General features: G+C 40.8%; 2 protein-coding genes and 1 long non-coding RNA gene across 7 annotated transcripts; 1 reads left to right on the top strand and 2 right to left on the bottom strand.

Annotated features, from left to right (window-relative positions):
* The first annotated feature begins 814 nt into the window (after positions 1 to 814).
* On the top strand, positions 815 to 14,977 carry LOC306827076. The gene is made up of 3 exons (XR_013779571.1): positions 815 to 965; positions 1,196 to 1,396; positions 14,873 to 14,977. It is a non-coding gene; the product is annotated as an uncharacterized lncRNA (long non-coding RNA).
* Positions 5,084 to 7,757, bottom strand: LOC306827470 (nicotinamide riboside kinase 2-like). Of its 2 annotated transcripts, none has more exons than XM_079349307.1 (8): positions 7,608 to 7,757; positions 7,428 to 7,518; positions 6,492 to 6,540; positions 6,081 to 6,255; positions 5,916 to 5,987; positions 5,723 to 5,829; positions 5,474 to 5,559; positions 5,084 to 5,382 (listed from the first exon to the last, which is right to left on the bottom strand). In XM_079349307.1, exons 1-7 carry the CDS (start codon positions 7,631 to 7,633, stop codon positions 5,474 to 5,476), a joined length of 606 nt encoding a protein of 201 aa, XP_079205433.1. In that variant the 5' UTR covers positions 7,634 to 7,757; the 3' UTR covers positions 5,084 to 5,382. The 2 variants fall into 2 exon arrangements, with proteins under 2 accessions (XP_079205433.1, XP_079205434.1); XM_079349308.1 differs by having other exon boundaries at positions 5,084 to 5,379.
* On the bottom strand, positions 10,131 to 22,664 carry LOC306827075 (caytaxin-like). 4 transcript variants are annotated; one of them, XM_079348720.1, is made up of 15 exons: positions 22,564 to 22,664; positions 22,345 to 22,454; positions 21,808 to 22,007; positions 19,180 to 19,291; positions 18,131 to 18,183; positions 17,836 to 18,063; positions 16,741 to 16,899; positions 15,479 to 15,581; positions 15,155 to 15,286; positions 14,926 to 15,012; positions 14,545 to 14,643; positions 13,866 to 13,901; positions 13,704 to 13,751; positions 13,288 to 13,334; positions 10,131 to 10,793 (listed from the first exon to the last, which is right to left on the bottom strand). In XM_079348720.1, exons 4-14 carry the CDS (start codon positions 19,254 to 19,256, stop codon positions 13,295 to 13,297), a joined length of 1,062 nt encoding a protein of 353 aa, XP_079204846.1. In that variant the 5' UTR covers positions 19,257 to 19,291; positions 21,808 to 22,007; positions 22,345 to 22,454; positions 22,564 to 22,664; the 3' UTR covers positions 10,131 to 10,793; positions 13,288 to 13,294. The 4 variants fall into 4 exon arrangements, with proteins under 4 accessions (XP_079204846.1, XP_079204844.1, XP_079204845.1 ...); XM_079348718.1 differs by lacking the exon at positions 22,564 to 22,664 and having other exon boundaries at positions 22,345 to 22,555; XM_079348719.1 differs by lacking the exon at positions 22,564 to 22,664 and having other exon boundaries at positions 19,180 to 19,286; positions 22,345 to 22,555.

Genomic DNA, 22,664 nt, shown 5'->3' with positions numbered 1-22,664 from the left:
GTTGTTGTTTTTCCTGACTGAGTTTTCTTTAGTGACAATGAGATTTTCAAACTTCCAGATTTTATCACAATCCACAGCAGACTCCTTCAAAAGTTTAAGTCCTTTGAAAAGTTTTAAAAGAGAAATACACAAATCGTGTTTTTTTCCCCCACCGACAGAGAAGCAGTTCAATTTTCAAACGTTTTGAAGATTGTTATATAATATAATATAATAATATATATATATATGTGTGTTAAGCATTATGTATTCATGTATAGTTTTTGCCACTTTGTGTTTATCAGGCAAAGAGAAAGAAAGGGATTGTTTGTGAGTAGTTAAGAGATTATTTCTGCTGCTCATGTGCTCAGAGCGAAGTTATGAAAAAACTGAACACAAAACAGTGGCTTTCTGCTTCGTCCTTTTCATGCCATGTGTTTTTGTGTGACAGGTAAAATCTCCTGCAGTGAGGGACATGTAAGGCAGGCCACCTTCACTAAAAAGTTCAAGGCATTTTCAGTCATCCAGTACATGTTTAAAAAACTACAGAGAGTTGCTCTCAATGTTTCTGTTTATGTGACAATATATGTATTAATAGAGGAAAGACATTTATTAAGGCTGCATATGAACAGGGCAGAGGTTTGTTTTACCCCTGTGTGCAGGAGCTTACCTCTCTTATGTTCATACTACAGCTCTATTTCAGTATGCCTATTAACTGAAGACCGTGGTTTAATTCTTGAAGCATCATACACACCCTCTGCTCTGCAGCTCAGCACTCGTCTCGTCTCAAATGAAAAGCCAAATAGGGCATGAGCACGGTGAGTCTGTGTGCTTTTCTATTTTTAGTGTGAGGGACCTTCCCCTGGTCTAAAACCTGGCTCCGCCTGTTCTCTGCTGGTGCAGTGCAGATTTATAAGAGCCACAGATCCTCGGCACTGGTTTGGCACAAGACTTCCCGAGCAGGACATGTAAACCACAAAAATTAGCCAGTAAGTATGAATGTTGAATTGAGTCTTTCTTGTGTATCTGACCTGAAAGTAAACAAATCACAACAAATGTTGGCACATAAACTAATCTTGACTGTAAGCTAGCAGTGTTTGGAAATAAAATGAACACATTGTGGTTGTTTTCTTGGTACACATACAGCAGCAGCAGATCTTCGTCAGTGTGAAAGACTAATTCTTTTACGCTTTGAATATATCTTATCCCATGAATCTAGGTATCCAGGGCTGCTCACAGCTTTGCTTCTTGTGAGATTAAAGGAAGATGATGGTCTTAAAATGGTTTTACTACAAGAAAACTTCCCCCACAAGGAATATACCTGTTGTCTTCCCCTGAGGCCTCACACTGCCAGTCTGAGGAGTTTACACCTAAATGATAGATCCAGAGGTTTACCACAGAGCATGGGGAGACAATGCAGGTGAGACGCTGAACCAAATGTTTGAGAAAATGAAATGTCACTTTGTTATGTCCTGACTTTTTAAATAAACGTTGTTTTAACAGCTGATAAATGATGAATGACACGATATGGGACCTGTGCAGGTGCTTTGGGGTTCTTGTGACACCTGTCTTGCTTAACGTTGATTTGCCTTCGCCAGTTATCAATGCTGCCAGCTCTCCTCGTGTTTCGGATTCAGGCAACCTGTTTCTGTATTCACGTTTTTCACTGTGCACGTGACGAATTAAGAGTGGAGTGCGCTTAATATGTGAGCTATTTAAAACTGTCTCTTAACACTGCCAAGAACTGAACCTGTGATCTAAATACCATCTGGTGTGAAGGGTTAGCCCTGACTGAAGGCTGCTTTTTTTTTTTTTTTTTTTAAACACTAGTTTGATTAAAGTCTGTTGAAAAGATCTGCAGTTACATGAAACAAAGATACCATATAATCAAAAGTAGTAAATAAAAGTATCAGGGCAAGAGTCATCTATCCGATCTTTTTAAAATATTAATCAAGACATTTATCAGAACAAATCAACATTAAGGGAATGAAAAGACACATAGAACCACTTTTAATCCCAGCTGTAGTGTTTATATGTCATATCATGCGTCTTCCTCTGTGTGACAAGCCGAGTGTGTTCTTAAAGACGTTATTCACCAACATGCCCAGAAACTAGCATAACAAACTAATAGGGCGCCCCAGAGCTGGTAGGGTCTGGGTGCCTTGCTCAAGGGCACCTTGGTAGTGCTTGAGAAGTGGTCTGACACCTCTACAGCTACCAGACGAACTTCCATATGTTGGTCCGCATCAGGACCCAAGTCCATACGGAGTGAACTGCCCGCCTTTTGACACTAAAGTGAAGTCACTTTGTTTTCAAGAGATAAATAAGACATGAGAATAAAGTGTGTATGTGTGGTTCAGGAGCTGCTGCCACGTTCCAAGAGCACGCTAAGAAAGTGAAAAAGACAGAGAACAACAAGACGTTTCAGAGGTTATATTTGATGATTTCATGCTAAGACTTGAGCTAACTTCCCTTTGTCCTCTGTTTGGATGTAACGAAGTAGCGGTTGTGTACTTCTCAGCTGGTTGTTTGAGCCCACACTGACTTGATGTGTCATGATATTTCTCTGTTACTGCAAACTGATCAGGATCAAACGTTACATAATCAGACACCATGCTGCCTTCAAAATCAGAACAGGTGTTCCTTTTAAGCCGAACTCTACATCTAGATAGATAGAGGACGTCGTATAAAGACCATCTTTCTAAGCCATGGTACCAAGTGCTTTACAAGTTGGTGTAATCACCGAGAGATTGTAAGAGGATGACCTTAGCGTCTGTTCTTCTGTTCAAAGCTTTAACATATAAAGAGCAGGGTTCGTCAGTCATTTCAGGCTTTAAAATACATTTTAAAAATGTATCTAAATGGAAGAAATATGATTGTTAGAAATATAGCAACAGATTCTAAAACTGTCTCAATAGATGCTTACTACATTACAGTCTGTTATAAAGTATTGAGTGTTTCAGTCGTTCACATATGTTCAGCCACTGTAAGTCATTCATTCATCTCTCTAACACAACTGTCCACATGCCTCGGGGGTCCTCTCTCACTCATACGAGGGGGTCTGTGCAGCATGTGACAGCCGCTCGTCTCCTGTGTCCCTGCCCCTTCCACCCAAATCCCAAATATGGACGCCCCTGCTGTACTTTTTAGGGCTGCAATAGCGGCGAGTGACGTGGGAGTACATGCCACCCCACAAGGTTCTCACGTTACCTTAACCCCCCCCACAACCACTACCCGGTGGCATGATGGGACTGGACCCTGAGTCAGAGCTGTCTGTGGAGCGCAGGGTGGGTGTGTGTGGGTCAGTAATTGGCTGTGCACTTGTTAAATATATTCCCCTGACACCCACGGCACTTAGCCTAAATATAAAGTGACAGAGCACCCTCAGCTGCAGACCAACTGTTGGCATGAGAAGACTCTCAGAAACGCATCACAAGACCCTGAAACCCCCACCACACACACACATGCCAGGTCCTGGGATGGAACTGGGTGGTGAACAGTATGAGGCGATGCAGATTAAAAAAAAGAAAAAAAAGCTCATGTCTGAAACTAGAAACGTCCAGCCTTGAATATATATGACTTGGAGTGTAAACCCTTTCATGTCTTTATCATCGCTGCGGGGCAGACGTAAAGGGATTCACTAACGGTTAGAAATATAACTAAAGATAAGAATTACAGCCTTCAAGGTCATGCTGTAAGTCACTGACATCAAAGCCACAATAAAAGTGGAAATGTCCCGCTCATTGTTTCACCTCATTTCTGTGATGACTGAGTTGGCTCAGGGCAGAGCGATGTGGACGACTTTTACACAAGGACACTCTCTTTAAAACACCCTGTAATGACTGAAACCAGTTGGCTGAGTGCATGTTGGGACGGACATTTTTTCAATCATATTGCAATGCAAAAGTCCGAAGAAGCATGCTGACCTCAGTGCTGTGTGTATGAGTGTAAGTGTACGAGAACAGTATCATTAAAATAAAATCAACAATATGAGACTAAGTGCACCATCACACATGATCATACACTTTCAGGAAGCTCGTGTCATTGTACAGCTGGTGTTGCACACATGCTGTCTTGAAGTAGAATCATTTTACGCATAGAAACACAAAGTAACGCAAAGGCAAACACATATCAATACAAACATAAACATAAGGAGTCACTATTGCACATTTCCTGTCATATTTTCTGGACTTAACGAGACCAGTACAAAAAGAATGAGAACAAATTAGACCAGAGACAAAAACCACACTGATTAAGAAGAATAACATCAGTACTAAACAAATGTGTTTAGAAGAACCATGGCAGACGTTGTTGAAGAATATTTCTCCAAACACCTCGAGGCTCTCTGGGAAACCAATAAATGGACAGACAGACTTTTAGATAGATAGATAGATAGATAGATAGATAGATAGATAGATAGATAGATAGATAGATAGATAGATAGATAGATAGATAGATAGATAGATAGATAGATAGATAGATAGATAGATAGATAGATAGATAGATAGATACTTTATTGATCCCGAGGGAAATTTATTTTATGTTTGTATGCCTTCATGTCGAGAGAAAAAGTGGATAGAGTCAGAAGTCCCAAAGTTTTTTAAATGGCCCCCCAGGGACAAATAAAGTTTTTTTTTAATTGAATTGTCCTGGATATATATATATATATATATATATATATATATAGAGAGAGAGAGAGAGAGAGAGAGAGAGAGAAGGGAATGCCATGGGATTGGTGGAATTGCTTCGTCATGTTGTTGACGTTTTTTACTTTTCATATTTTTTATCATGCTTTGGTTATTTTTTAATTCATCTATTTTAAAACTCGAAAATAAAGAGTTATTAAAAAAAAGTCATCCATGTTTTGTATATCCTTTTAACCAAACAGAACAGTTATTTGTTCTTTTATCTCCTCCAGGAAACCTCTCTCTGTTAGTCACTTTGATTGAGGCATGTAATCTAATCTTTATGACGAGAGGCCTCATTTACGGGCCTAAATGGTTGTGCTGTAAAACGTGAAGAGCTTGACCTTTGTGTGACCCTCGTGGTCGTGTGTGCTGAGTTAGGAGATGAAACAGAGAGAAAAAAAAAGACAGGAAACACGAGGTGGATTCAGATGTTTCATTGTCGACACAAATCTGTCCTCCCAGTGGGCTTTTAGACTCTCACAGACGGTCACATCAATTCTCTTCCAGATGTTTTACACTGGGACGTCCAGAGGTGGCTTATCTTTTAGAAAAAGTTACACAGGGTTATACAAAACACAACGGTTCTGCCATTAGTTCTTAATAAGTTACAGAATTAACTATTTACAAATCAGGCTAGAAGTACAGAACCGGTGTCACACGCTGACGCAAAATGATATTTACAAGTCTATACACAGATCCTATGTGATCCCCCGTGCTGCTGTGGAGAGAAAGAGAGGAGAGACGTTACTAAAACTGAAACAGTCATCAATCATCTCTCTTTCATGTGAAGTATGTTGACGTCGATCTACCTATAATGTGTTCAGCAGCGAGTTCTGAATGCTTCCATACACTTTGCTGTAGATCTCTTCCTTTGAAGTCATGCCGTCAAGATACTCTGTGCAGAAAAAAAGACGAATGAGGTGAACGAGACAGGAAACGCATCTGTTTGTGGAGGAAGTTGCTTTTCTTTAGCATGTTGAGGGACGTGGATAGAGGAAAGAGGAAAAGCTGTGTAGGTATATGAAAGGTTGTTTATATTTTGTGTCGGCTTAACGTACCTATTCTGTCACAGTTGTTCTCCATCTCTTTCCTGTGTTTCAAGTACATGGGCCAGACGTGGCCGTCAAACAGATCGGGGGGGTCGGGGACTGTGTACGTCCTTGTACTGCAGAAACAGAATCAAAGTCATAGTTATAGTCTGTAATATCTCCTTGGGTGTAATCTGTCAAAGTCACTGAAACAGCGTGCTACCTTCTCCTGTTCTTGCACTCCTCATAAGGAATGGAAATGTAGAAACATTTGTCATAGGCTTCAATGAGAGGCCTGCAGAGAGGAAGCAGAGGATCAGGTCAGTGTAAAGGTCACAAGACTTGTTCGAGCGACTGCGAAACGAGCAAAAATGAAGAGTTGACCCACTGGTAGTTGTAGATGAGGAACCCCTCGATGATGAGAATATGGATCCCCGTCTCTGTGTCAGCGTCCTCGGCCTCAGATGACAGGCTGACGCCGTGAGAGCGGGCAAACTTGACCGGGTTCTCCCGCCAGCCCTTCACAGTGTTCACCATGGCCTCCATGTCCAGAGCGCTGATCACTGATACACAACAAGGAGAGAGAAAAGAGCGGCCTTCACCACACATGCAACAAACGCTCCTCACTAATGTGCTCTAACGCACATCAGTCACCATTAGTGAATGTCTGAAGCATTCACAGAAAAAAATGTGAAAATGAATATGATGTTTACTGTTGATTGGTTACCAAACTAGAGAAATGTGCAGGAAAGAAAGAGTACATTAATGCATGGTTTTCCTACAGGAAATCCATTCTTACCATCCCACTGTCTAAAGCCGTCCTCCCCGACTTCTATTTGATCGGGTTTCTGAAATAACAGTCACCAATAAAACATTGCTGCAACCTAGTAACCAGCCGGAGCAGATGGCACCTGGACAGGACAAGTCAAGGACTCGTCTCCACCTAAAGTAGCGCGCGGTGACTCTTTTTGAGAGCAGTTGATTGATCGCTTGCAAAACCGGGTGCAAAAAACCTCAACGATACGGCTTTGGCTAATTCAATGTCTAAACAATATCTCAAAGTTATCATCGTTAGATTATTTAATTCTACGTGCACTGTTTACAGAGACGGGCTCTAAGGTTCGGTGTGTTAAACTTTCTCTCACTTGTTTTCTTTGACCAAAAATCTAAAAGCAAATGCGAATTAAAAATTGTGCTTTCAGGTTGTTGTTTTTTTTTTTTTTGTTTTGCAGTTGTGAGGCAAAAGACGAATAATCACAATGTTATGCTTTTTTGGTTAAACATTTTAAATGAGGATGTAGAAAAAACGTTTTGGTATTTGGTTATTAATAACTGTCCCTGAAAATAGCACGAAAAGTTGGAAGTCTACTGGCTTCTCTTTAGCTCAATGGGATTATTTGATCAAGCAGAAAGGTTGGTTGCAGAATTTGCAACGTGGTTGGACAAGGTCAGACTTTAAGTGGGGACGTTCGGCCCTTTGATTGGCTGTCCAGGAGACAATCAGCCAGATGTATTACTAGGCTACTGAGTTGACAGGACATCTGCAGGTCAGACTGGGGGATACAAAATGTCCTCAAGGGCAAATTTAACGTAGCAAATTAAACATATCACAAATGATACTTACCTTGACTAAGTATTAATACAACAAGTATAGTTACTTTATCTTACAACTTAGCATATATTGATTCAAATGAGCTCTAAAGCACAAAGAAATGGGGCCTTTAATTCATCTTACCTTGAAAAAGTCATCCTGATGCACCACACAACAGTTGGGTAATGTCTTTAGAAGTCTATTTGTCAGAGTGGTCTTCCCACCGTTGGTCACACTGAAAGTCAGAAACACGTCAGGACACTCAGGTTAGTTAAGAAATGTAATTGATAGGCGAAAGAAATGCTGTTTTTGAATTTGACTTACCCTCCAATGCCTATGATGAACTTCATTTTAATTTATTGGTCGCCTCTTGAATTCAGTAAATAAAAGAAGGGAACCCAGCCAAAGCAAACAGTCTGTCGAAGGCTTCCTCTAAAAAACCTTCCCTTGTCCTCTGCCGCAGACGTCCCCCCCTTTTACTACTTCATTGATAGACAATCTCCTCGCAGGGCATTTAAAGGATTTAGCAGCAGCGTCACAGCCTCTCACCCCCTCTGCCCTCTTTCACCTCAGCCAATCAGACGGCGATTTACAGCTGGGCTGTACCAATGAGTAGGAGCAGGACCTGCGGGGCCTCGACATTTGCATGAAAGTAGATCCTAAATTTTCCACCTGCTGTCAGGAGTCAGTGAACACTGTCCAAATACACGTAACACAAATCCTACAGCTAGAAGAGTTCTTGGAAGATAATGGAGAAATATGCGACAGGCTAAGCTGTGAATCACTAAATTAATTGTGTCTTTGGAGAGAGCCACATGTGGAGTCTCAGACAGAAGCTACTGTACACTGATGAAAGCTTATACCATCTGTTCATTCTTGATTCAGTTTAAGTATAACATCAGGTGCCTCCTATAATAAAGATAAATATGTCTACAGATAACAGATGAGGACAAGAACTTGTATTATTAAATATATTGTAATGAAGGAAAAAGTCACACACCTGATTAAGACATCTGTGTGACAGCTGAGAGAAAAAGCTGATGCTTTGGGTTTTTCAGGGGGAAAAGTTTCCATGCTTATACAGCTCAGTGTGGGTGAAAACCAGAAGCTCTATATTTAGTCGCCTGTTGTGTATTTGAGTATGCTGCGTCACAAATATTTCTGATGCAACCAGCTCGAGTACGTGTCCTGCAGCAATGTGACCACAGTGTCTTGAGTCAAGGCTATCAGTCTGATAACTTGAGCGCCCACCGCTTATCAGCTTTGTTTGTTACACAGCTCTCCGGATGTGTGAAGTGAAACCCTCTGATTGTTGTGTTTGCATTTGAACAGCTTATGCTCTGATTGTGTCGCTGTGAGTGTGAAGCAGTCGAACTTTGAGTCCCAGCTATCAGAGCACACGGTTTCATGTTCAGGGCTTCGTCTTTCACCGACAATCCCGGCAGAGATGTCATTCTGTCGACGCTGTTTGATTTGATGTGTACGTCTTTAGTCTTTAATCAGAAGAGGTTGGCAGCTTGGACGTGTTGATGTGATTTTACTGAAGAGAAAAATGTTCGATTCTGCTTCAGACTTTGAGAGTACAAAACTGACCCACATAGGCTGACACATGTAGATACTGTATACACATATGGTGCACCATGTGTAACATGTGGCGCACATACTTTTTCCCTCTTGGCCTCACAGACGCTCGCTTGACCAGCCAGTTGTGTAACAGATCCATCTCTGAATTCTTCAAACCTCTTAGAGTAATAATCAGGTTTACAGGCAGAGAGAAAGAGTACTGAATGAAGAGCATAATCCACAAGGAACACTTAGTTTAGTGACTTTGATATTTACATCTGAAAAGACAGAGTATTATTATAGTATAGATAATGAAGTATTATTTCATCATCTGTACACACATGCTTAAACTTACATACTACATCAATTTAAATATATTTAATCAGACTGGAGGCAGGGAACCAACACAACAGATTTATATGATGTTTGAACATGTTATTCTGGGTTAGTCAAGGAGGCTTCATCTACTACTTTAACTTTAACTTTACTTTAACTTACCATGCACTCATCCTCTAAACTCTGAGTTTCATACCAGCATAGTGAAACATTGTACACTTTAACCTGGACACCCTGGTCAGTACACACTAAACACCTCCGTGCCTCCCTTCCTTGTTTTCATGTCATCGGGCACAGGTGTTGATATTATATTTATTCATGTCATATTGTTGTGTTTCAGATATTCAGAGATAAGAAACGCTTCTCACTCTGCCTCCGACTTTGTTGCTCTGCTAAAAGACAAAGTTTGGTTTGCTTTGGTTCTGACTCTGACGTTGTACCTGAGGTGTGAAGATTCTCTCTTGCTGTTCTGAGAAAGGACGCATGTGCGTGTCTGGAAAAGGTCACACTGTTCCTTTAAAGTTTACATTCATATTAATAACTCAACATAATAACATGTTCTTTTCAAGCTGACATGTGTTTGCATAGCACCAGTGTTAAAGAGATGTAGTTGTGTTGCTGAAGCTAGTTTAGACAAAAGGGCTGAATTGAATCAAAGTGGCTGATTAATATTTATCGATAGGAATCAAAGTATTGACACGTGGGTTTTGTGGCGTGTTAATAATACCTTGTGATCACAGTAATGTTGCGTATTAAAATAAATAAAGGTGACTTCAGGAGTATTGTGTTCAAATGACCCCTGTGAAGAACAGCAGCGGACTGTCAGGTGACACATTCATGAATCCTAATTATGGCCCTCGTCAGGAGCTGTCCGTTAAAAAGTCCAGGAAAAAACCAGAGGACATTTTATTATCGCTTCTTAATAAACACAGCATGACCAGTCTGGTGTAGTTCACTTGTTTATTTCTTACAAACAGTAAATGGCACATTTTCATAAATAATACTTTAAGCTTTAAATCTGATCTCTCTCTCTCTTTAAATATCTTTGTTTTATAACAATAGGAGGTTTCTGTCTTGTTAAAGCAGCTTTTGAAACATGATGACTGAAAACCTGACATAGACAGAAGGATTTTTAACAAGCATGCCACCTGCATATCAAACTCTGGAAAACACACGTTTCACAAGTTTGCATCAGTAACATCTACTGAAGGTCATTGCACATTATTTTTCATGAAACCCAACGACACCCATGCCACTCATATCAAAACTACACGTGTGCAAACACCTCTCAAAAATATATGTACACGTATTTACAATCTGAAGGTGGTCATAGCGCGAAGATCCTCGAGCCTTCAAGTTCATTTATTTAGTCGAAGTTGTAGATAAAGTTCAGCTTGTCATGCAGGAAGCTGAGACTGATTCATGTAGTCTTGTACTGCTTTGGTTTAAGTTTTAAGTTAAAGTTCTAGTAAAGAAGCAAGCATGACACTGACGATAATGTATCTGAGAAATGATTGTCTTGCAGGTAATGGATCCATGATGGACAGCTTTGTGATGTTGGTTCCTGATTCAATGAAAGAATGGTCCCCGCTGGTTCTTCAATGTAAAGCTCTGTAATGAAAATACAGTTTATTTCTCTTTTTGTCTTCAACACCGTGACACATCTCCAGGAGTGTAAGGCATTCAGCATATATTCCTATTATTCAGTCGACATGCACAACATGTAGACTAAATACTTCCAGACATGTTTCAGCTTTGCCTCTCTAATTTTCCCCTGCATCCTCCTGTGGCATTTAGTTAAGGGATGGTGCTTGTGACCATTCCTGGGATGTCAGCCAGACATCCTGATAGCTCTTTTGATATATGGTTGATAGCAGCGGAGGCCAGCACTGAAGGAGGGAGGGGGTTCTAAAATAACCCACCTCCCCCACCCTAACACACCCCGGCCCGCGTGGTCGGTATTTCCCTCGATTTCAGGACAGCCTGTGCGCTGCGGATCACTTTGCCAGACCTCGGCAGTATAGCTCATTAAAAATAGAGTTGATCGGTTTTGTGCAGGCAGCTCAAAGAGTCGAGCAGCTGTGCTTTATGTAACACTTCGTATGGAGGAAATATGATGTGTGGGGATCAGCTAACATTTCATGGACTCTGTCTCTCCCGGCCAGAATTTAAAGAAGTGAAACATGACTTGGCAAAAGGGAAAATGAGCCGAGCTGAGTGATAGATAGTAATGATGAGCTTCACCTTTAGTCAACTGTTCAAGATGTCAATATTTTCTTCTATGTTCTTCTTAAGTATCTCAATACATACTAAAGATGAACTGCAGCTTTATCAGCCCAGCAGTGTCACAGACGACAACAAACACATTAAAACAACCGCTGAAGAAAAAACCCCCATCCTGCTATAATATATACATTCAAAACAGCTACAATACAAAACAGCCTGAATAAAATAACAAGTGAGGAAGGGGAGCAGAAAACATTTAGCAGCACAGTCATTCAAATAGTCATCTTATAGTGTGCATGTATTTTAAGTCTCTTCTGCAGCCAAAGGTCCATATGATGCAGTGATTCACTCCAGCGTGACAGAGTGTGTGTGTGTGTGTGTGTGTGTGTGTGTGTGTGTGTGTGTGTGTGTGTGTGTGTGTGTGTGTGTGTGTGTATGGGGGGACAAGGAGAATCTCAAGTCAGGCAGGAAAAACACAGTCTCTTTTCCTTTACAACATGTATTTAATTGAAAGGAAAGAAACCTATTAGAAAAACCTGTGGTCAAAAACTACAGACTCTATTGTTTGTTTGTGTTTGTGTATCATCATTAAATAATCTTAAAGTTCCCTTTTTTAAAAAAAAAAACTGTGAACAGGAAACGGAGAACATGTCCGTCATGTTATCCATGCTCAAGGTGTGACTACCAAAGACGAGAGTGTAGCCACACACACTGCAGGTGTCTGAGGCTTTGAGTTAAACGCCTTGGGTTTATTTTGAAACCAATCATGAGCACATTTTGAGAAGAGGCTGGCTCACTCTCACTCACTCTTGGTTTTAAGGTCACTTTGATAATCATTTTCCCAAACATACAAACTGCACTCTGAACCAAGACAGCAGGTGCAGTTTGGACCTGAGATGGATGAAAATATGATAACAAAGTGAAACCGTCATCTTCTCTTATTAAGACAAACCTACTTTGCAAATATTTTCCTTCTATCTGTCATTGCATTGATTATGCTCTCCGTCCAGCACTATGCCAACACCAATATTTAACATATTTTGTTGTATTTGAAAAAAAATAAAATAAATCCATCTTTTGTCCCTTAATGCTGGATGGCTTCCAGTGTTGAGGTCCAGACTAAGCTGATGACTGAGTGTCATATCCACGTCTGTGTGAAAACAACTGCGACCCACCTTCGGGTTCAAACATTCAAACAGCTGAGAGTCTTTGCTCTGAAATGTGCACTTATGTAGTAAATCAACATCATGCTGTACTGAAGAGTGTTTGAGGCATTTTACTCATTAGAACAGATTATTTCCACCTCTGGCCTCACAGAATCCAGTGGATCTCGTGCCTGCCTCCTGGCCATTACAAACAGGTTTAAGGCATGTCCCGGTGGGCTCCCTTTTTGAAAACAGGGGCCCCCTTCTCTGCTGAGGTGACATCATCAAACTTCCTTCATTCATTTCCTTCCTTCTTTCGCAACTTCCTGTTTTTGTCCAACCAAAAACCTCCAAACTAGAACAATAATGATCTACTGTGATAAAAAAAAAATCTTGTTTGTGTTAAATGTAAAAGTTAAAACTTGAGTAGTGTGACATAAGTTTGCCCTACTTGTTTCTGCTGGTGATCTCACTTGTTTGTGAGACTGTATATTTGGGTCCTGGTCCCCCTGACCCTGTGGCCCCGTCAGTCCATGACCCAAAACTCTGACCAGGCGAGTGTCTAGCATTAGGCTGATTTCATGTCCCGTGTCTCTTTCTGCACACTTAAGCATGTATATGTAGACAGAAGAGGACATTTCCCTGTATGTCCGGGATTAGTTGCAGTGGTTTGACATTACAAACCAGCCTGGACAGGGTTGAGGAAGGCCGTTAAGTCAATGAGAACCTCTTACCTTAATGTCAGATGTCACGACCAACGTCTGCTATCATCGACTTCGGTCTGAAATGAATGAGATTCAAGTTGAGCCATAAGTAAATATAAATATTTTGCTTGCTCATGAAGCCCAAATTAGGTTGTGCCTTCTGTTGCCAAAACATATCCATGTGGCGGCTGACGCTTCAAGCGCTTAATGTAAAAGAAGAACCCACAGGCGCACATGTACATGTTTTCATAATACTAACTGACTGAATGAGAAAAGCTATCAAATAAAATGCCTGTTGTAAAATAGGTGACTGTTGTTCACCTACACGTTGTTTTGAATAAAGATTATGACTTTTCTAAACGTTCTCCGTGGGTTAATGATGTGGTGGAAACCTCTCGTTGAACCAAAGATGGCTGTGGACGGTTTGTCCTGCAGAATAAGCTCACCTTTCTTTTGGCAGTTTTGAGTTGGTCTGATTCTGCTCTTGCTCAAGTCTGTGAGTAAGAGAGTCAAATATGAATAAACATCTATTGGATCTAGGAAAAAAAAAAAGCATATGAAAGTATAATTTCTAGAAAATAAATTGCATAACAAAAACGGCCACTCACCTCTCTCTTTGTGCTCTTGCCTTCTCCTCGTCATACCTGTAAGAAAGAAATCTCAGTGATGTGTCATAACATCAGCATATTTTTCTACCAGTGGCATGAAGCTCCAAAAGGTCACACAGAGATGGCCAAAGAAGATTTTGTTAAAGTTTGGCCACATTTGCTGTGTTTAAGTATTCACTGCAGTGCTTCTCAAAGCCTGCAGTTATGAAACACACCCAGCTTATAATATTTCATTTCAGAGTTCCTCCACCTACACTAACGCTTCACAGTCAGAATGATCACAAATAACATTTTTCACTTTTTTAGAAATGTTCCTTTTCTTTGTGTTGCTGAGGACTCAGCTGTCACGTGTTGCAGGTTTCAGCTGCTTAGTATTTGTTCAAAATGACAGAAAGTCATGACAGGGATTGATTGACGGGTTTGTTTTGTCACAGCCAAAACATGTTGTGCTCTACCTTTATCATTCACCTCTTTAAAACTTTAAACAAAAATAAACAGATCGTGCTAAAAAAATTACACACACAATAAATCAGCAACCTTAACACAGCTTGGCTCTGGTTTGCCTCTACCCACATGCTGGAGGCATTCTTTAAGGTCCGATTACCGCAGTAGGCAACAGGAGCTGTCGTAGAAATGTGTCGTGTCTCAGCAGTGACCCCTGGTGGTTCAGAGTACTTACTGCAGCACACACTCAGGGATCTGCACATGCTCCATGGGGATGATCTGGCTGAGTTCATCCAGGGTGTGAATGTATCGGATCTTATCCATGAACTTCACACTGCAGAAAACATCAACAACGTACAAATGATTCACACAAAGGGAACTGTCTGAAACTGCATGTTTCTGGCAATAAAAAAATAAAATAGCTGACAATGTTCGACAATGTATATATATATATATATATATATATATATATATATATGTGTATTTTTTTTTTTTTACTTAATCATTCTCCTTTTTAAGACTCCATGTTTATCATTATTTCTGTTTATTTGATCTGTTCACAGAAAGGATCCCAGCCAACATAATGCACGATATGCCACACTGAATGCACCCCCACCTGATGAAAGGTCTTGAGATGGCCAGGACGGTCCGGATGAACCACGTTGGGTGAGCAATAATGAGACACTTCAGATTCTTCCTCAGTCTGCAGAAAACAATCAGATTTGCAGGATTTGTTCATGTATTACTCTCAAAAATGAGCTTCAGAAACACAAGTTTTACTTTCATACTGTGTGTGATCACACCTGAAAACAAAAAAACCTGCACTGAGAAATAATCTGTCTTACTTCCTGTCTATCATCTGGTAGCATCTTTTCAGCCAGCTGATGCCAGGCATCTTCCTGCGAGGAGTTGCTCCGTTCAGATAAATAATCATGTAATCTTCTGCCACCAGCAGCTCCAGGCTGCTCACCACGTACCTGAGGACAGAACAGACACGCTCAGGCCTGACTCAGACTGAACAGCAACATATACAATCAACAACACTGGAAAAGTGTGGCTGTTTAGAAGTGGCTCAGTGGATCAGAGTTCATCAGTAGACATGTTTTTAGTGACTGGCTCTTAACAATGCATGCTCCTAGATTCCCTTCAGAGAGCAGAATAGATCTTACAAGAAGAGATTCTCCATGATGTACGTGTAATCCTCACAGCTGCTGTCAGGAAGGTAGCAGGCTGCAAACACGATGATGGCATTCAGACCTTCCCCATAATAACCTGAAAGAGGAGAGAAACACGTTATCTGTTAAACTGCTCGTTGTTGTGTCGTCTCCATTAACACAGCGGTTTCATGTTGTATTCACATGCTGCTCATCTAGGTTGAATCTTCTAACAGGATCTTGTTTTTATTTACGAGTTATGTCCTTTTCACTTTGAATTGTTGTGTCGGCTTTTTGGCATGCTTGTTGAGATGCGTCCTTGTTTACAGCATTCAAATAGCAGACGTTTAATGTAAAGCAACAGGAGTTTCACTAGTGCATGAAATGTGCAGCATAAATACGTCAGCTTTGCTTTTTTTTTTTTTTTTTCTTTCTTCAGGAGTTCTATGGTCCCCTGATGATCACTTGATGCTCGAGGCTGCTCTATCTTTTATGTGTAGCAGAAGTAACTGAAAGACATCAGGGTCTCAGTTTGACCTGTCACAGAGAAGGATTTTATTTATTTAAGTCTACATACGTAACTAAGAGAAGCTCGCTTCAGTCTTTGGAGTTGGCTTAGGTGCACACTAATATTCACAGACATTAGGCACACATCAGATACACTTAACCTAAACAAATCAAGTTCAATACAGCAGTCCTGCAAATTATAATCTGACATGATGGAGGCGGTTGTATTCAGTTTTGGTTTCAGAATCAGAATCAGTTTTATTGGATCGGTGTGTTCAACACACAAGGAATTTAACTTCAGTAGACTCAAATTCATACGTTACATATCAACAATTAACTAAAAAAATAAAAAACAAGTAATTAGAGACTAATGTGTACAAGGCTAAATAAGATAATAGTGCAAAAGGATTTCAAATATACTTACAGGGTGCTTTTGAATTGCACTGTGTAATACTGACAGGCTTTGATTTTTTGAATAGTGGAATGAGAGTTTGAATCGCCTTTCAGTGAAACTTATTATTACAATCCGACATCATGAGAAACAATGTCCTCTAAAATGATCCTACAGCTGAACACTTCTAATGAACAGTCATAAAACTGCACTTTTAAAGACATGCCTGATAAAAACACAAGGCTGTGACCCCGTGAAGCTTCTTACATACAAACATCTTTTTTTGTCTGAGTGCTTTTATTCGTTTACTTCAGTTCAAACTTCCATTTAAAAAAAACAAAAAACTACCTGCTCTAATTAAAATCCACTTGTTACTAACCTCCATGTGTGACCACCCTCAGGTAGGGTCTGATGACCTGCATGTCGATCCTCTGCTCCTGATCACCGATGATCACAGTTCGCCAAAGACGACCAGAGGAGTCTCTCTCCTCTTCCCCCTCTCCTGGAAGACGCTTGGCAGTGGCCACAGGAGTGTCGTCTGCATACAAGGTGACACGAGGCAGAAGTTCAACTAAACTGAAACATTGTGGAAGTAAAAGTGTTGAGAGAGAAAAGAGGTTTGAGACTTTGTCTCGTGGATAACATTAAAGGAAAACTATATACTGTATTGCTATTCAATGTCCGCCTACAGCTTTGTGGACTAATGAATGGACTGTCAGCATTTATTAGTTACCGGTTATCCTGATTAATTAGGGTCTGAACAATGCATTAATTATTTTAAATTGCATGCAATGTTGTCCTTTTATGGGCACCATGGATAAACCTCTGCAGAGTCTAACCTCGTCACAGTGATGGAGAAGAATACTGCTGTATCTATGAAGGTCTCATTTTGCATAAAAAACTCCTAAACAGCTCAGCTAAGAGTCCAAAGTAACATCCACCTCATGCCATCAATGATTGACCTTCCTTTGAGCTGTTGTCATTTCGTTCTTGATCCATAATCAGTTCCTTTTTCTGTGGTTTAGTTAAAGTATTCACCTTTAATCTACCAGAAGGTCAAAACAGCAGTGAGAAAGATTCAAGTCACTTTTTCTGCTGGCTTTATAAATTGTTTCTGAGTAGCCGCCTCAACTTTAACCTCGTTCTTTGGAATAGATTAACAGAATTTGGATCAAATGACTTATTCTCACATTTCCTTCAGGTGAATTAGGCCAGACTGGTTTCAGAAGAGTTCAGATAGCACAGATGAGGTACGTCGTAGCTCATTGGGAGTTTGATGAACTCAGTCCTTAAGTGTTTTTTTAAAATTTTCATTTATATATTTTTTAATTAACAGTGCGCATTGATTTGTGACTAAAACTCAAACTAAGGCAAACTAAATTGAACATGATTCACTTCTTCTGACCTCGAAGTTATCAGTTCCTTCTTCAATTCTTCCTCAAACTGACTCTACATTATTTGAACTCTGTCTGACCTTCCCACTCCAGCTCGGTGCCATTGTTGATGAACTCCAGCGAGTCCGTCTCATCGGGCGTCTCGATGTCGTCCACGTTGATGTCCAGGTCGTCCGGTGTTTCCAGGAAGTCATCGGAGAGCACGGAGCCCTCGCTCTGATCCAGGGACAGGTTCATGTCGGGGGCGACCAGAGTGCGGCGCTTGCGCTGTGCAACAGTCTCGCCAACATTCAGAGAGGTTGGAGGATCTGTAGCACCATAAATACAATGAGTACAAGAACAAAATACAGCTGATATTTAATCGATTATACTTACTGCTTCTGTTGTCAGTGAGGCCACATAAAGAATCTCCATCTTCTGGAAGCGGCCTGCAGAGACAGAACATGAACAAAAGCAAGAATAAAATCACTTTTAATAATTGCTGTTTGTAAGAACTGTCGAATAATGGCTTTGACAAAGATAGGACTGAAGATAAACGATAAACTGTATCATCATAATCTCACTTTGCTCTTTGTTTATGTGTCTCCTTTGTGAGTTTACCACAGAGTGTCCTTGGAAACAAAATGTGTTGTTTAAATAAGCAACACCAGTAAGTAGCAGCTCCCCTCTGACATTATAATAGGAGCTGTAGTGTCTGCACTGAAGGGCCAGAGGGTTAGATTATGGTCAAAAGCACTCACACACACTTCACACAGACAGAGAAAGACATGAACAAAGACATGCATGCATAGACAAACACACCCAAACTCTCCACATGTACAGGCTAGTTGACGGTGCTACTGGTGTAATTGCAGTTATTATGTTGTCAGTGGCTTTGAGGAGGCGAGTTAAAGACAGTACTAACAGATATTAAAGAGCGGGGAGGAGGGAAACTATCAGCAGGGTGAAAGCATTCTTAAACATGTCTCTCTGGGACTTTAACTGTCTGCAGCTTCCTTTAAAGGTATTCATGAAAACATGTACTTTTAAACGGATGAGATAAAGGTGAGGTATAAAACAAAAGATTAACCGTTGTCTGTCTCCCCCATGCACCACCCTTAGTTTTCATTATATTGTATACACTTGTGAGTGACACATAATTGCTTCCTATGAAGACAAAGATGAAACACAATAGCAGTGTGGGTGGTCGACCATGTTTTCTTTTCATTGGGATGTGTTTGCTTTCTCCATTTTCTCACTATGCTTGTTTGCTTGTGTAACACATCATGTCTACATGGAGGACAGAACACCTTTCAGCATCAGACACACACGTCTGACCTTCCATCATAGTTGAGCTTGTTTGTCGAAGGCTATTCACAAATCGGACCAACTTACAAACGACACAATCTTTCTGTCAAACGCATGCTAAACATATCTGAGATTACCTGGGGAAGTCCTCATCCTGCCACTCGTCCTTAACCTCCATGCTGTCCATGCGTAAAGTGGCTTCTGCTGTTCCCATCCTCTGCCGGGGAGGACAGGGTTCAGCTCTCTGTGCTTGAAGAAAGGTTGAAACGAAGTCATGAAGTGGGAGATAACGGGTTAAAAACCTTGTTGAATATGTTCTGCTCTGAGACAAGCGAGCATTTCAGAGTGAAGGTGTGGAGTTTAAAAGGCGTTGGTGTTTCCTCGGAGGGAAGGATTTAATGATAGACACATCTAATTGAATTATGGGAAATGTAGGATTTGATGCATTTCACTTGTTTGCTGTTTTGTAGGTTACTGAGTATTTTTTATTTTCCATTTTTATACTATTACAATTTGCAACATGGGTCAGAGAGAAAATTATTTTCAAAGTTTCTGTATGTCCAGTACATATAAAAAATATTAACAATAAAGATGACTTGACTTTGGTTATTATTATCATATTTGTTATCTTTTAACAAACAGTTTTTAAAGACTGACCTGAATCCAACAATGTTCAGAGATCAAATATAGATATAAAGAGTTTTGGTAAAAGTTGGATCCAAAATCCAGTGACAGGGTTTGAAGCTCTACACCAACAAAGAAGAACTTTAAATATTCAGTGTGTTTGGCTAACACAGTAAGCAGGAGTGTTGTTAGCGTTTAACGGTTTAACGTTGACCAAACAGGACACTCAGTGGTTGCTAGGCGTGTATATTAATCACTGTTGTGTCATAACACTCTGTTTTCTTTACCAAAGAAAATCAGTTTGTATGACTAGTGTTCTGTTCGTAAACTCGCACTGCCACTGGAGGTCATATATTTAACAGCTCGCGTTCCCCTTAAAAAGAAGAAGTAGAAGCTGTTTTATCCAAGTTTAGAAAAACAAACTGCTTTAATAGGACAATAACTGATGTAATAAAGAATCTGTACAAAGAAATTGCTTCAGCTTTACAGAAGTCAACTGTGTTCTTGACTCATGGATGCTGTTTTGCTTCGGGCAATATCCATAAACTGAAGTCTTATTTTTGTGAAATGATGTCCCAGTGAAGTCTTCTTTCCAAAAGTCTTTGGGGAAGGAGACAAAAATAAAACCCTGCATTGCTCATAGTCCTTCAGGGCAATGCAAACAAATCACACATGACAGCAAATAGCAGATAGTGATCTGAACAACCCAACCAGACATGACAGAAGTCTCCATATGACGATGCTGGATGCTTCTTATAGCTCGGCTATGACGTGAAGCTATACGGTGTCTCGTGTTTAGGTCGGTTGCTGTCTATTGGGATCCGTCATGCGTGGAGTGAACATGGTGTGCAAGTCTCGTGTCAGAAATGTGTGCGTGGGGGAGGAGCTTCCTTCCTACATCCCTGAGCCAGCCAGAGTTCATGCTACAGCAGACGTTGGTCAGGTCCATTTGTCCACTGGGATGGAACTGATGTGCTACAGAACAACACATCAGTGACTACACCGAGGTAAAAAAGTGGGCTAAAAGGCACAGACCCTCAGGCTTCATGCTGCTGGTGCTACTGTGCTGTGATTGAATTCAAAAGATAGAAGAGATTAGTTCAGTGTTTGACCTCATCATACTGCTACAGAGAAGTAATGTTTCATGTGGCTTGATGGGGAATTCCCGATATGTCACTTGAATAAAGATCGTCCCGGATTAAAAGACACTTGAGAGTTTCCTCCTCTGTTCTCGTTCTTTAAAGATTTCTTTCTGTTACAGTTTGATCATTCTCCTGTCTGAATTATTAGTGTGTGTGTGTGTGTGTGTGTGTGTGTGTGTGTGTGTGTGTGTGTGTGTGTGTGTGTGTGTGTGTGTGTGTGTGTGGGTGGGGTATCCTTGCAGAGAATAAAGAGGAAAATTCTCACAGAAACAGAAGATCAATGCGCGTGTGGTTTGTGCGTGCAGATGGCTCAGCTGCTCACACAGTGAACTGCTGATTGATGGCCTCTAAGTAATGTTGCAGTAGCACGTGTCTGGTGAGGATTTGAGTCCAGATGGCGGAGCGGCCTTCAATTCCCAAACATGATCCTGTGAGGTTTTCACCAAAAACTTTATAATCTCAAATATAATAAAATACTGAAGATACAAAAGTGGAATGTGTTTTACTTGTTATGGTGAATATTTGTCATAGTTTAAAAAGTCTCATGACTTAGCGTAGCAAATTTCTTTCAAATAGAACATTATATTCTTCCTCCACTAGAAGAAATGAAATCATTTACATGCCTTGCAGCTTGGAGAAAAGCACTGACAGATCCACAGCTATGAAAGGAAGCCACAAGGAGAAATCATGATCAGTAAAGCCTTTTACAACTTGTCTGATGAGTTAGAAGTGATGTGAAAAGCCTGCAAAGCCCCCGATTGTTTGCATCATAATTACATTTGATGCTGTTTTGTTTTTTACTCTTCTATCTGCGCTGTAATGTTGGAACAACCAGCAATCATCTCCTTATCTGGAGAGTATCTCAGTCATTTGAATCACAGAGTTTAGCAGAATTAAACAAAGCAATAATCAATCCAATCTTGTCATTGAAACCGATTGTGACTGTGTTATGAAATCATACCATCAAAATCAGACTTCAGGTAGAGGCAGTGTACTCACATACTGTTATAAGGAAGTCTTCCTCTTCCCCGGATTTGATTGTTGACGTTCCCCTTTCCACCTCAAATCTGCCTGAGCAGAGTTAGGGTCATCAATGTTTACATCTGCAGGTACCCTCCTGTAGTCAGGATCTAAGCTGATGATGATTCTTGCTGTTTACAGATTCAAATGAAGGAGACTGACGGAGCAATGTTGTCCTCCTGTAGAGAGAAGACCAGTCAGGGAAGTCAGGGTCAACACACAACAAATGCCATCCTGCTATCATCTTTTCCCTCTCCTCCACCAGACAGATCCCTTGCTGCTGCTTTTTGGACAAAAGATAATCCTCGCTCTGTGCTTTTAGCCCGTCTCATGATGATCACACTCTCTCTCCCTCTCTTCCTCCCATTTACTTCTGCTTCTCTCTGCTGAATCCCCCTTTAACCCCCTCCTCCCTCCGCCAACACTAATGCTCCCACCCCAGGCTCTAATCCCGCTGTGATGATGTCACCCAAATGGGAGCTGTGGTACGGTCGTTGCGCAATCACACCTGCCTACCTTTTCTTTGATTCTCTTTGTACGGATCAGCTGGTTTATTTCTCTTCACGTTCAGTCCGTTTTTGCATCCATGATGAAACGGTGCTTTTTATCCTCCTGCAAACCGCAAGCTGGAAAAGATGGACGTTTCTACTTCATCTCTGTTCCCTGGCAACAGCATCTTCCTCCCTCACACACACACACACGCACAGCTTTCCTCTCTCGCTTGCCTTTTCTCACCATCTCGTTTAAGCTCTCTCACTCTCGGTGAAACCCCTCCTCCATGTGAATCCCCTCCTCCGTTTGAATACCCCTCCTTTTCTCTCGCTGTGACGATAACT

This window comes from Symphodus melops (genome assembly GCF_947650265.1).
Source record: "Symphodus melops genome assembly, chromosome: 7".
Taxonomy (NCBI): Eukaryota; Metazoa; Chordata; class Actinopteri; order Labriformes; family Labridae; genus Symphodus; species Symphodus melops.
This window is presented reverse-complemented; position numbering and strand designations above follow the sequence as displayed.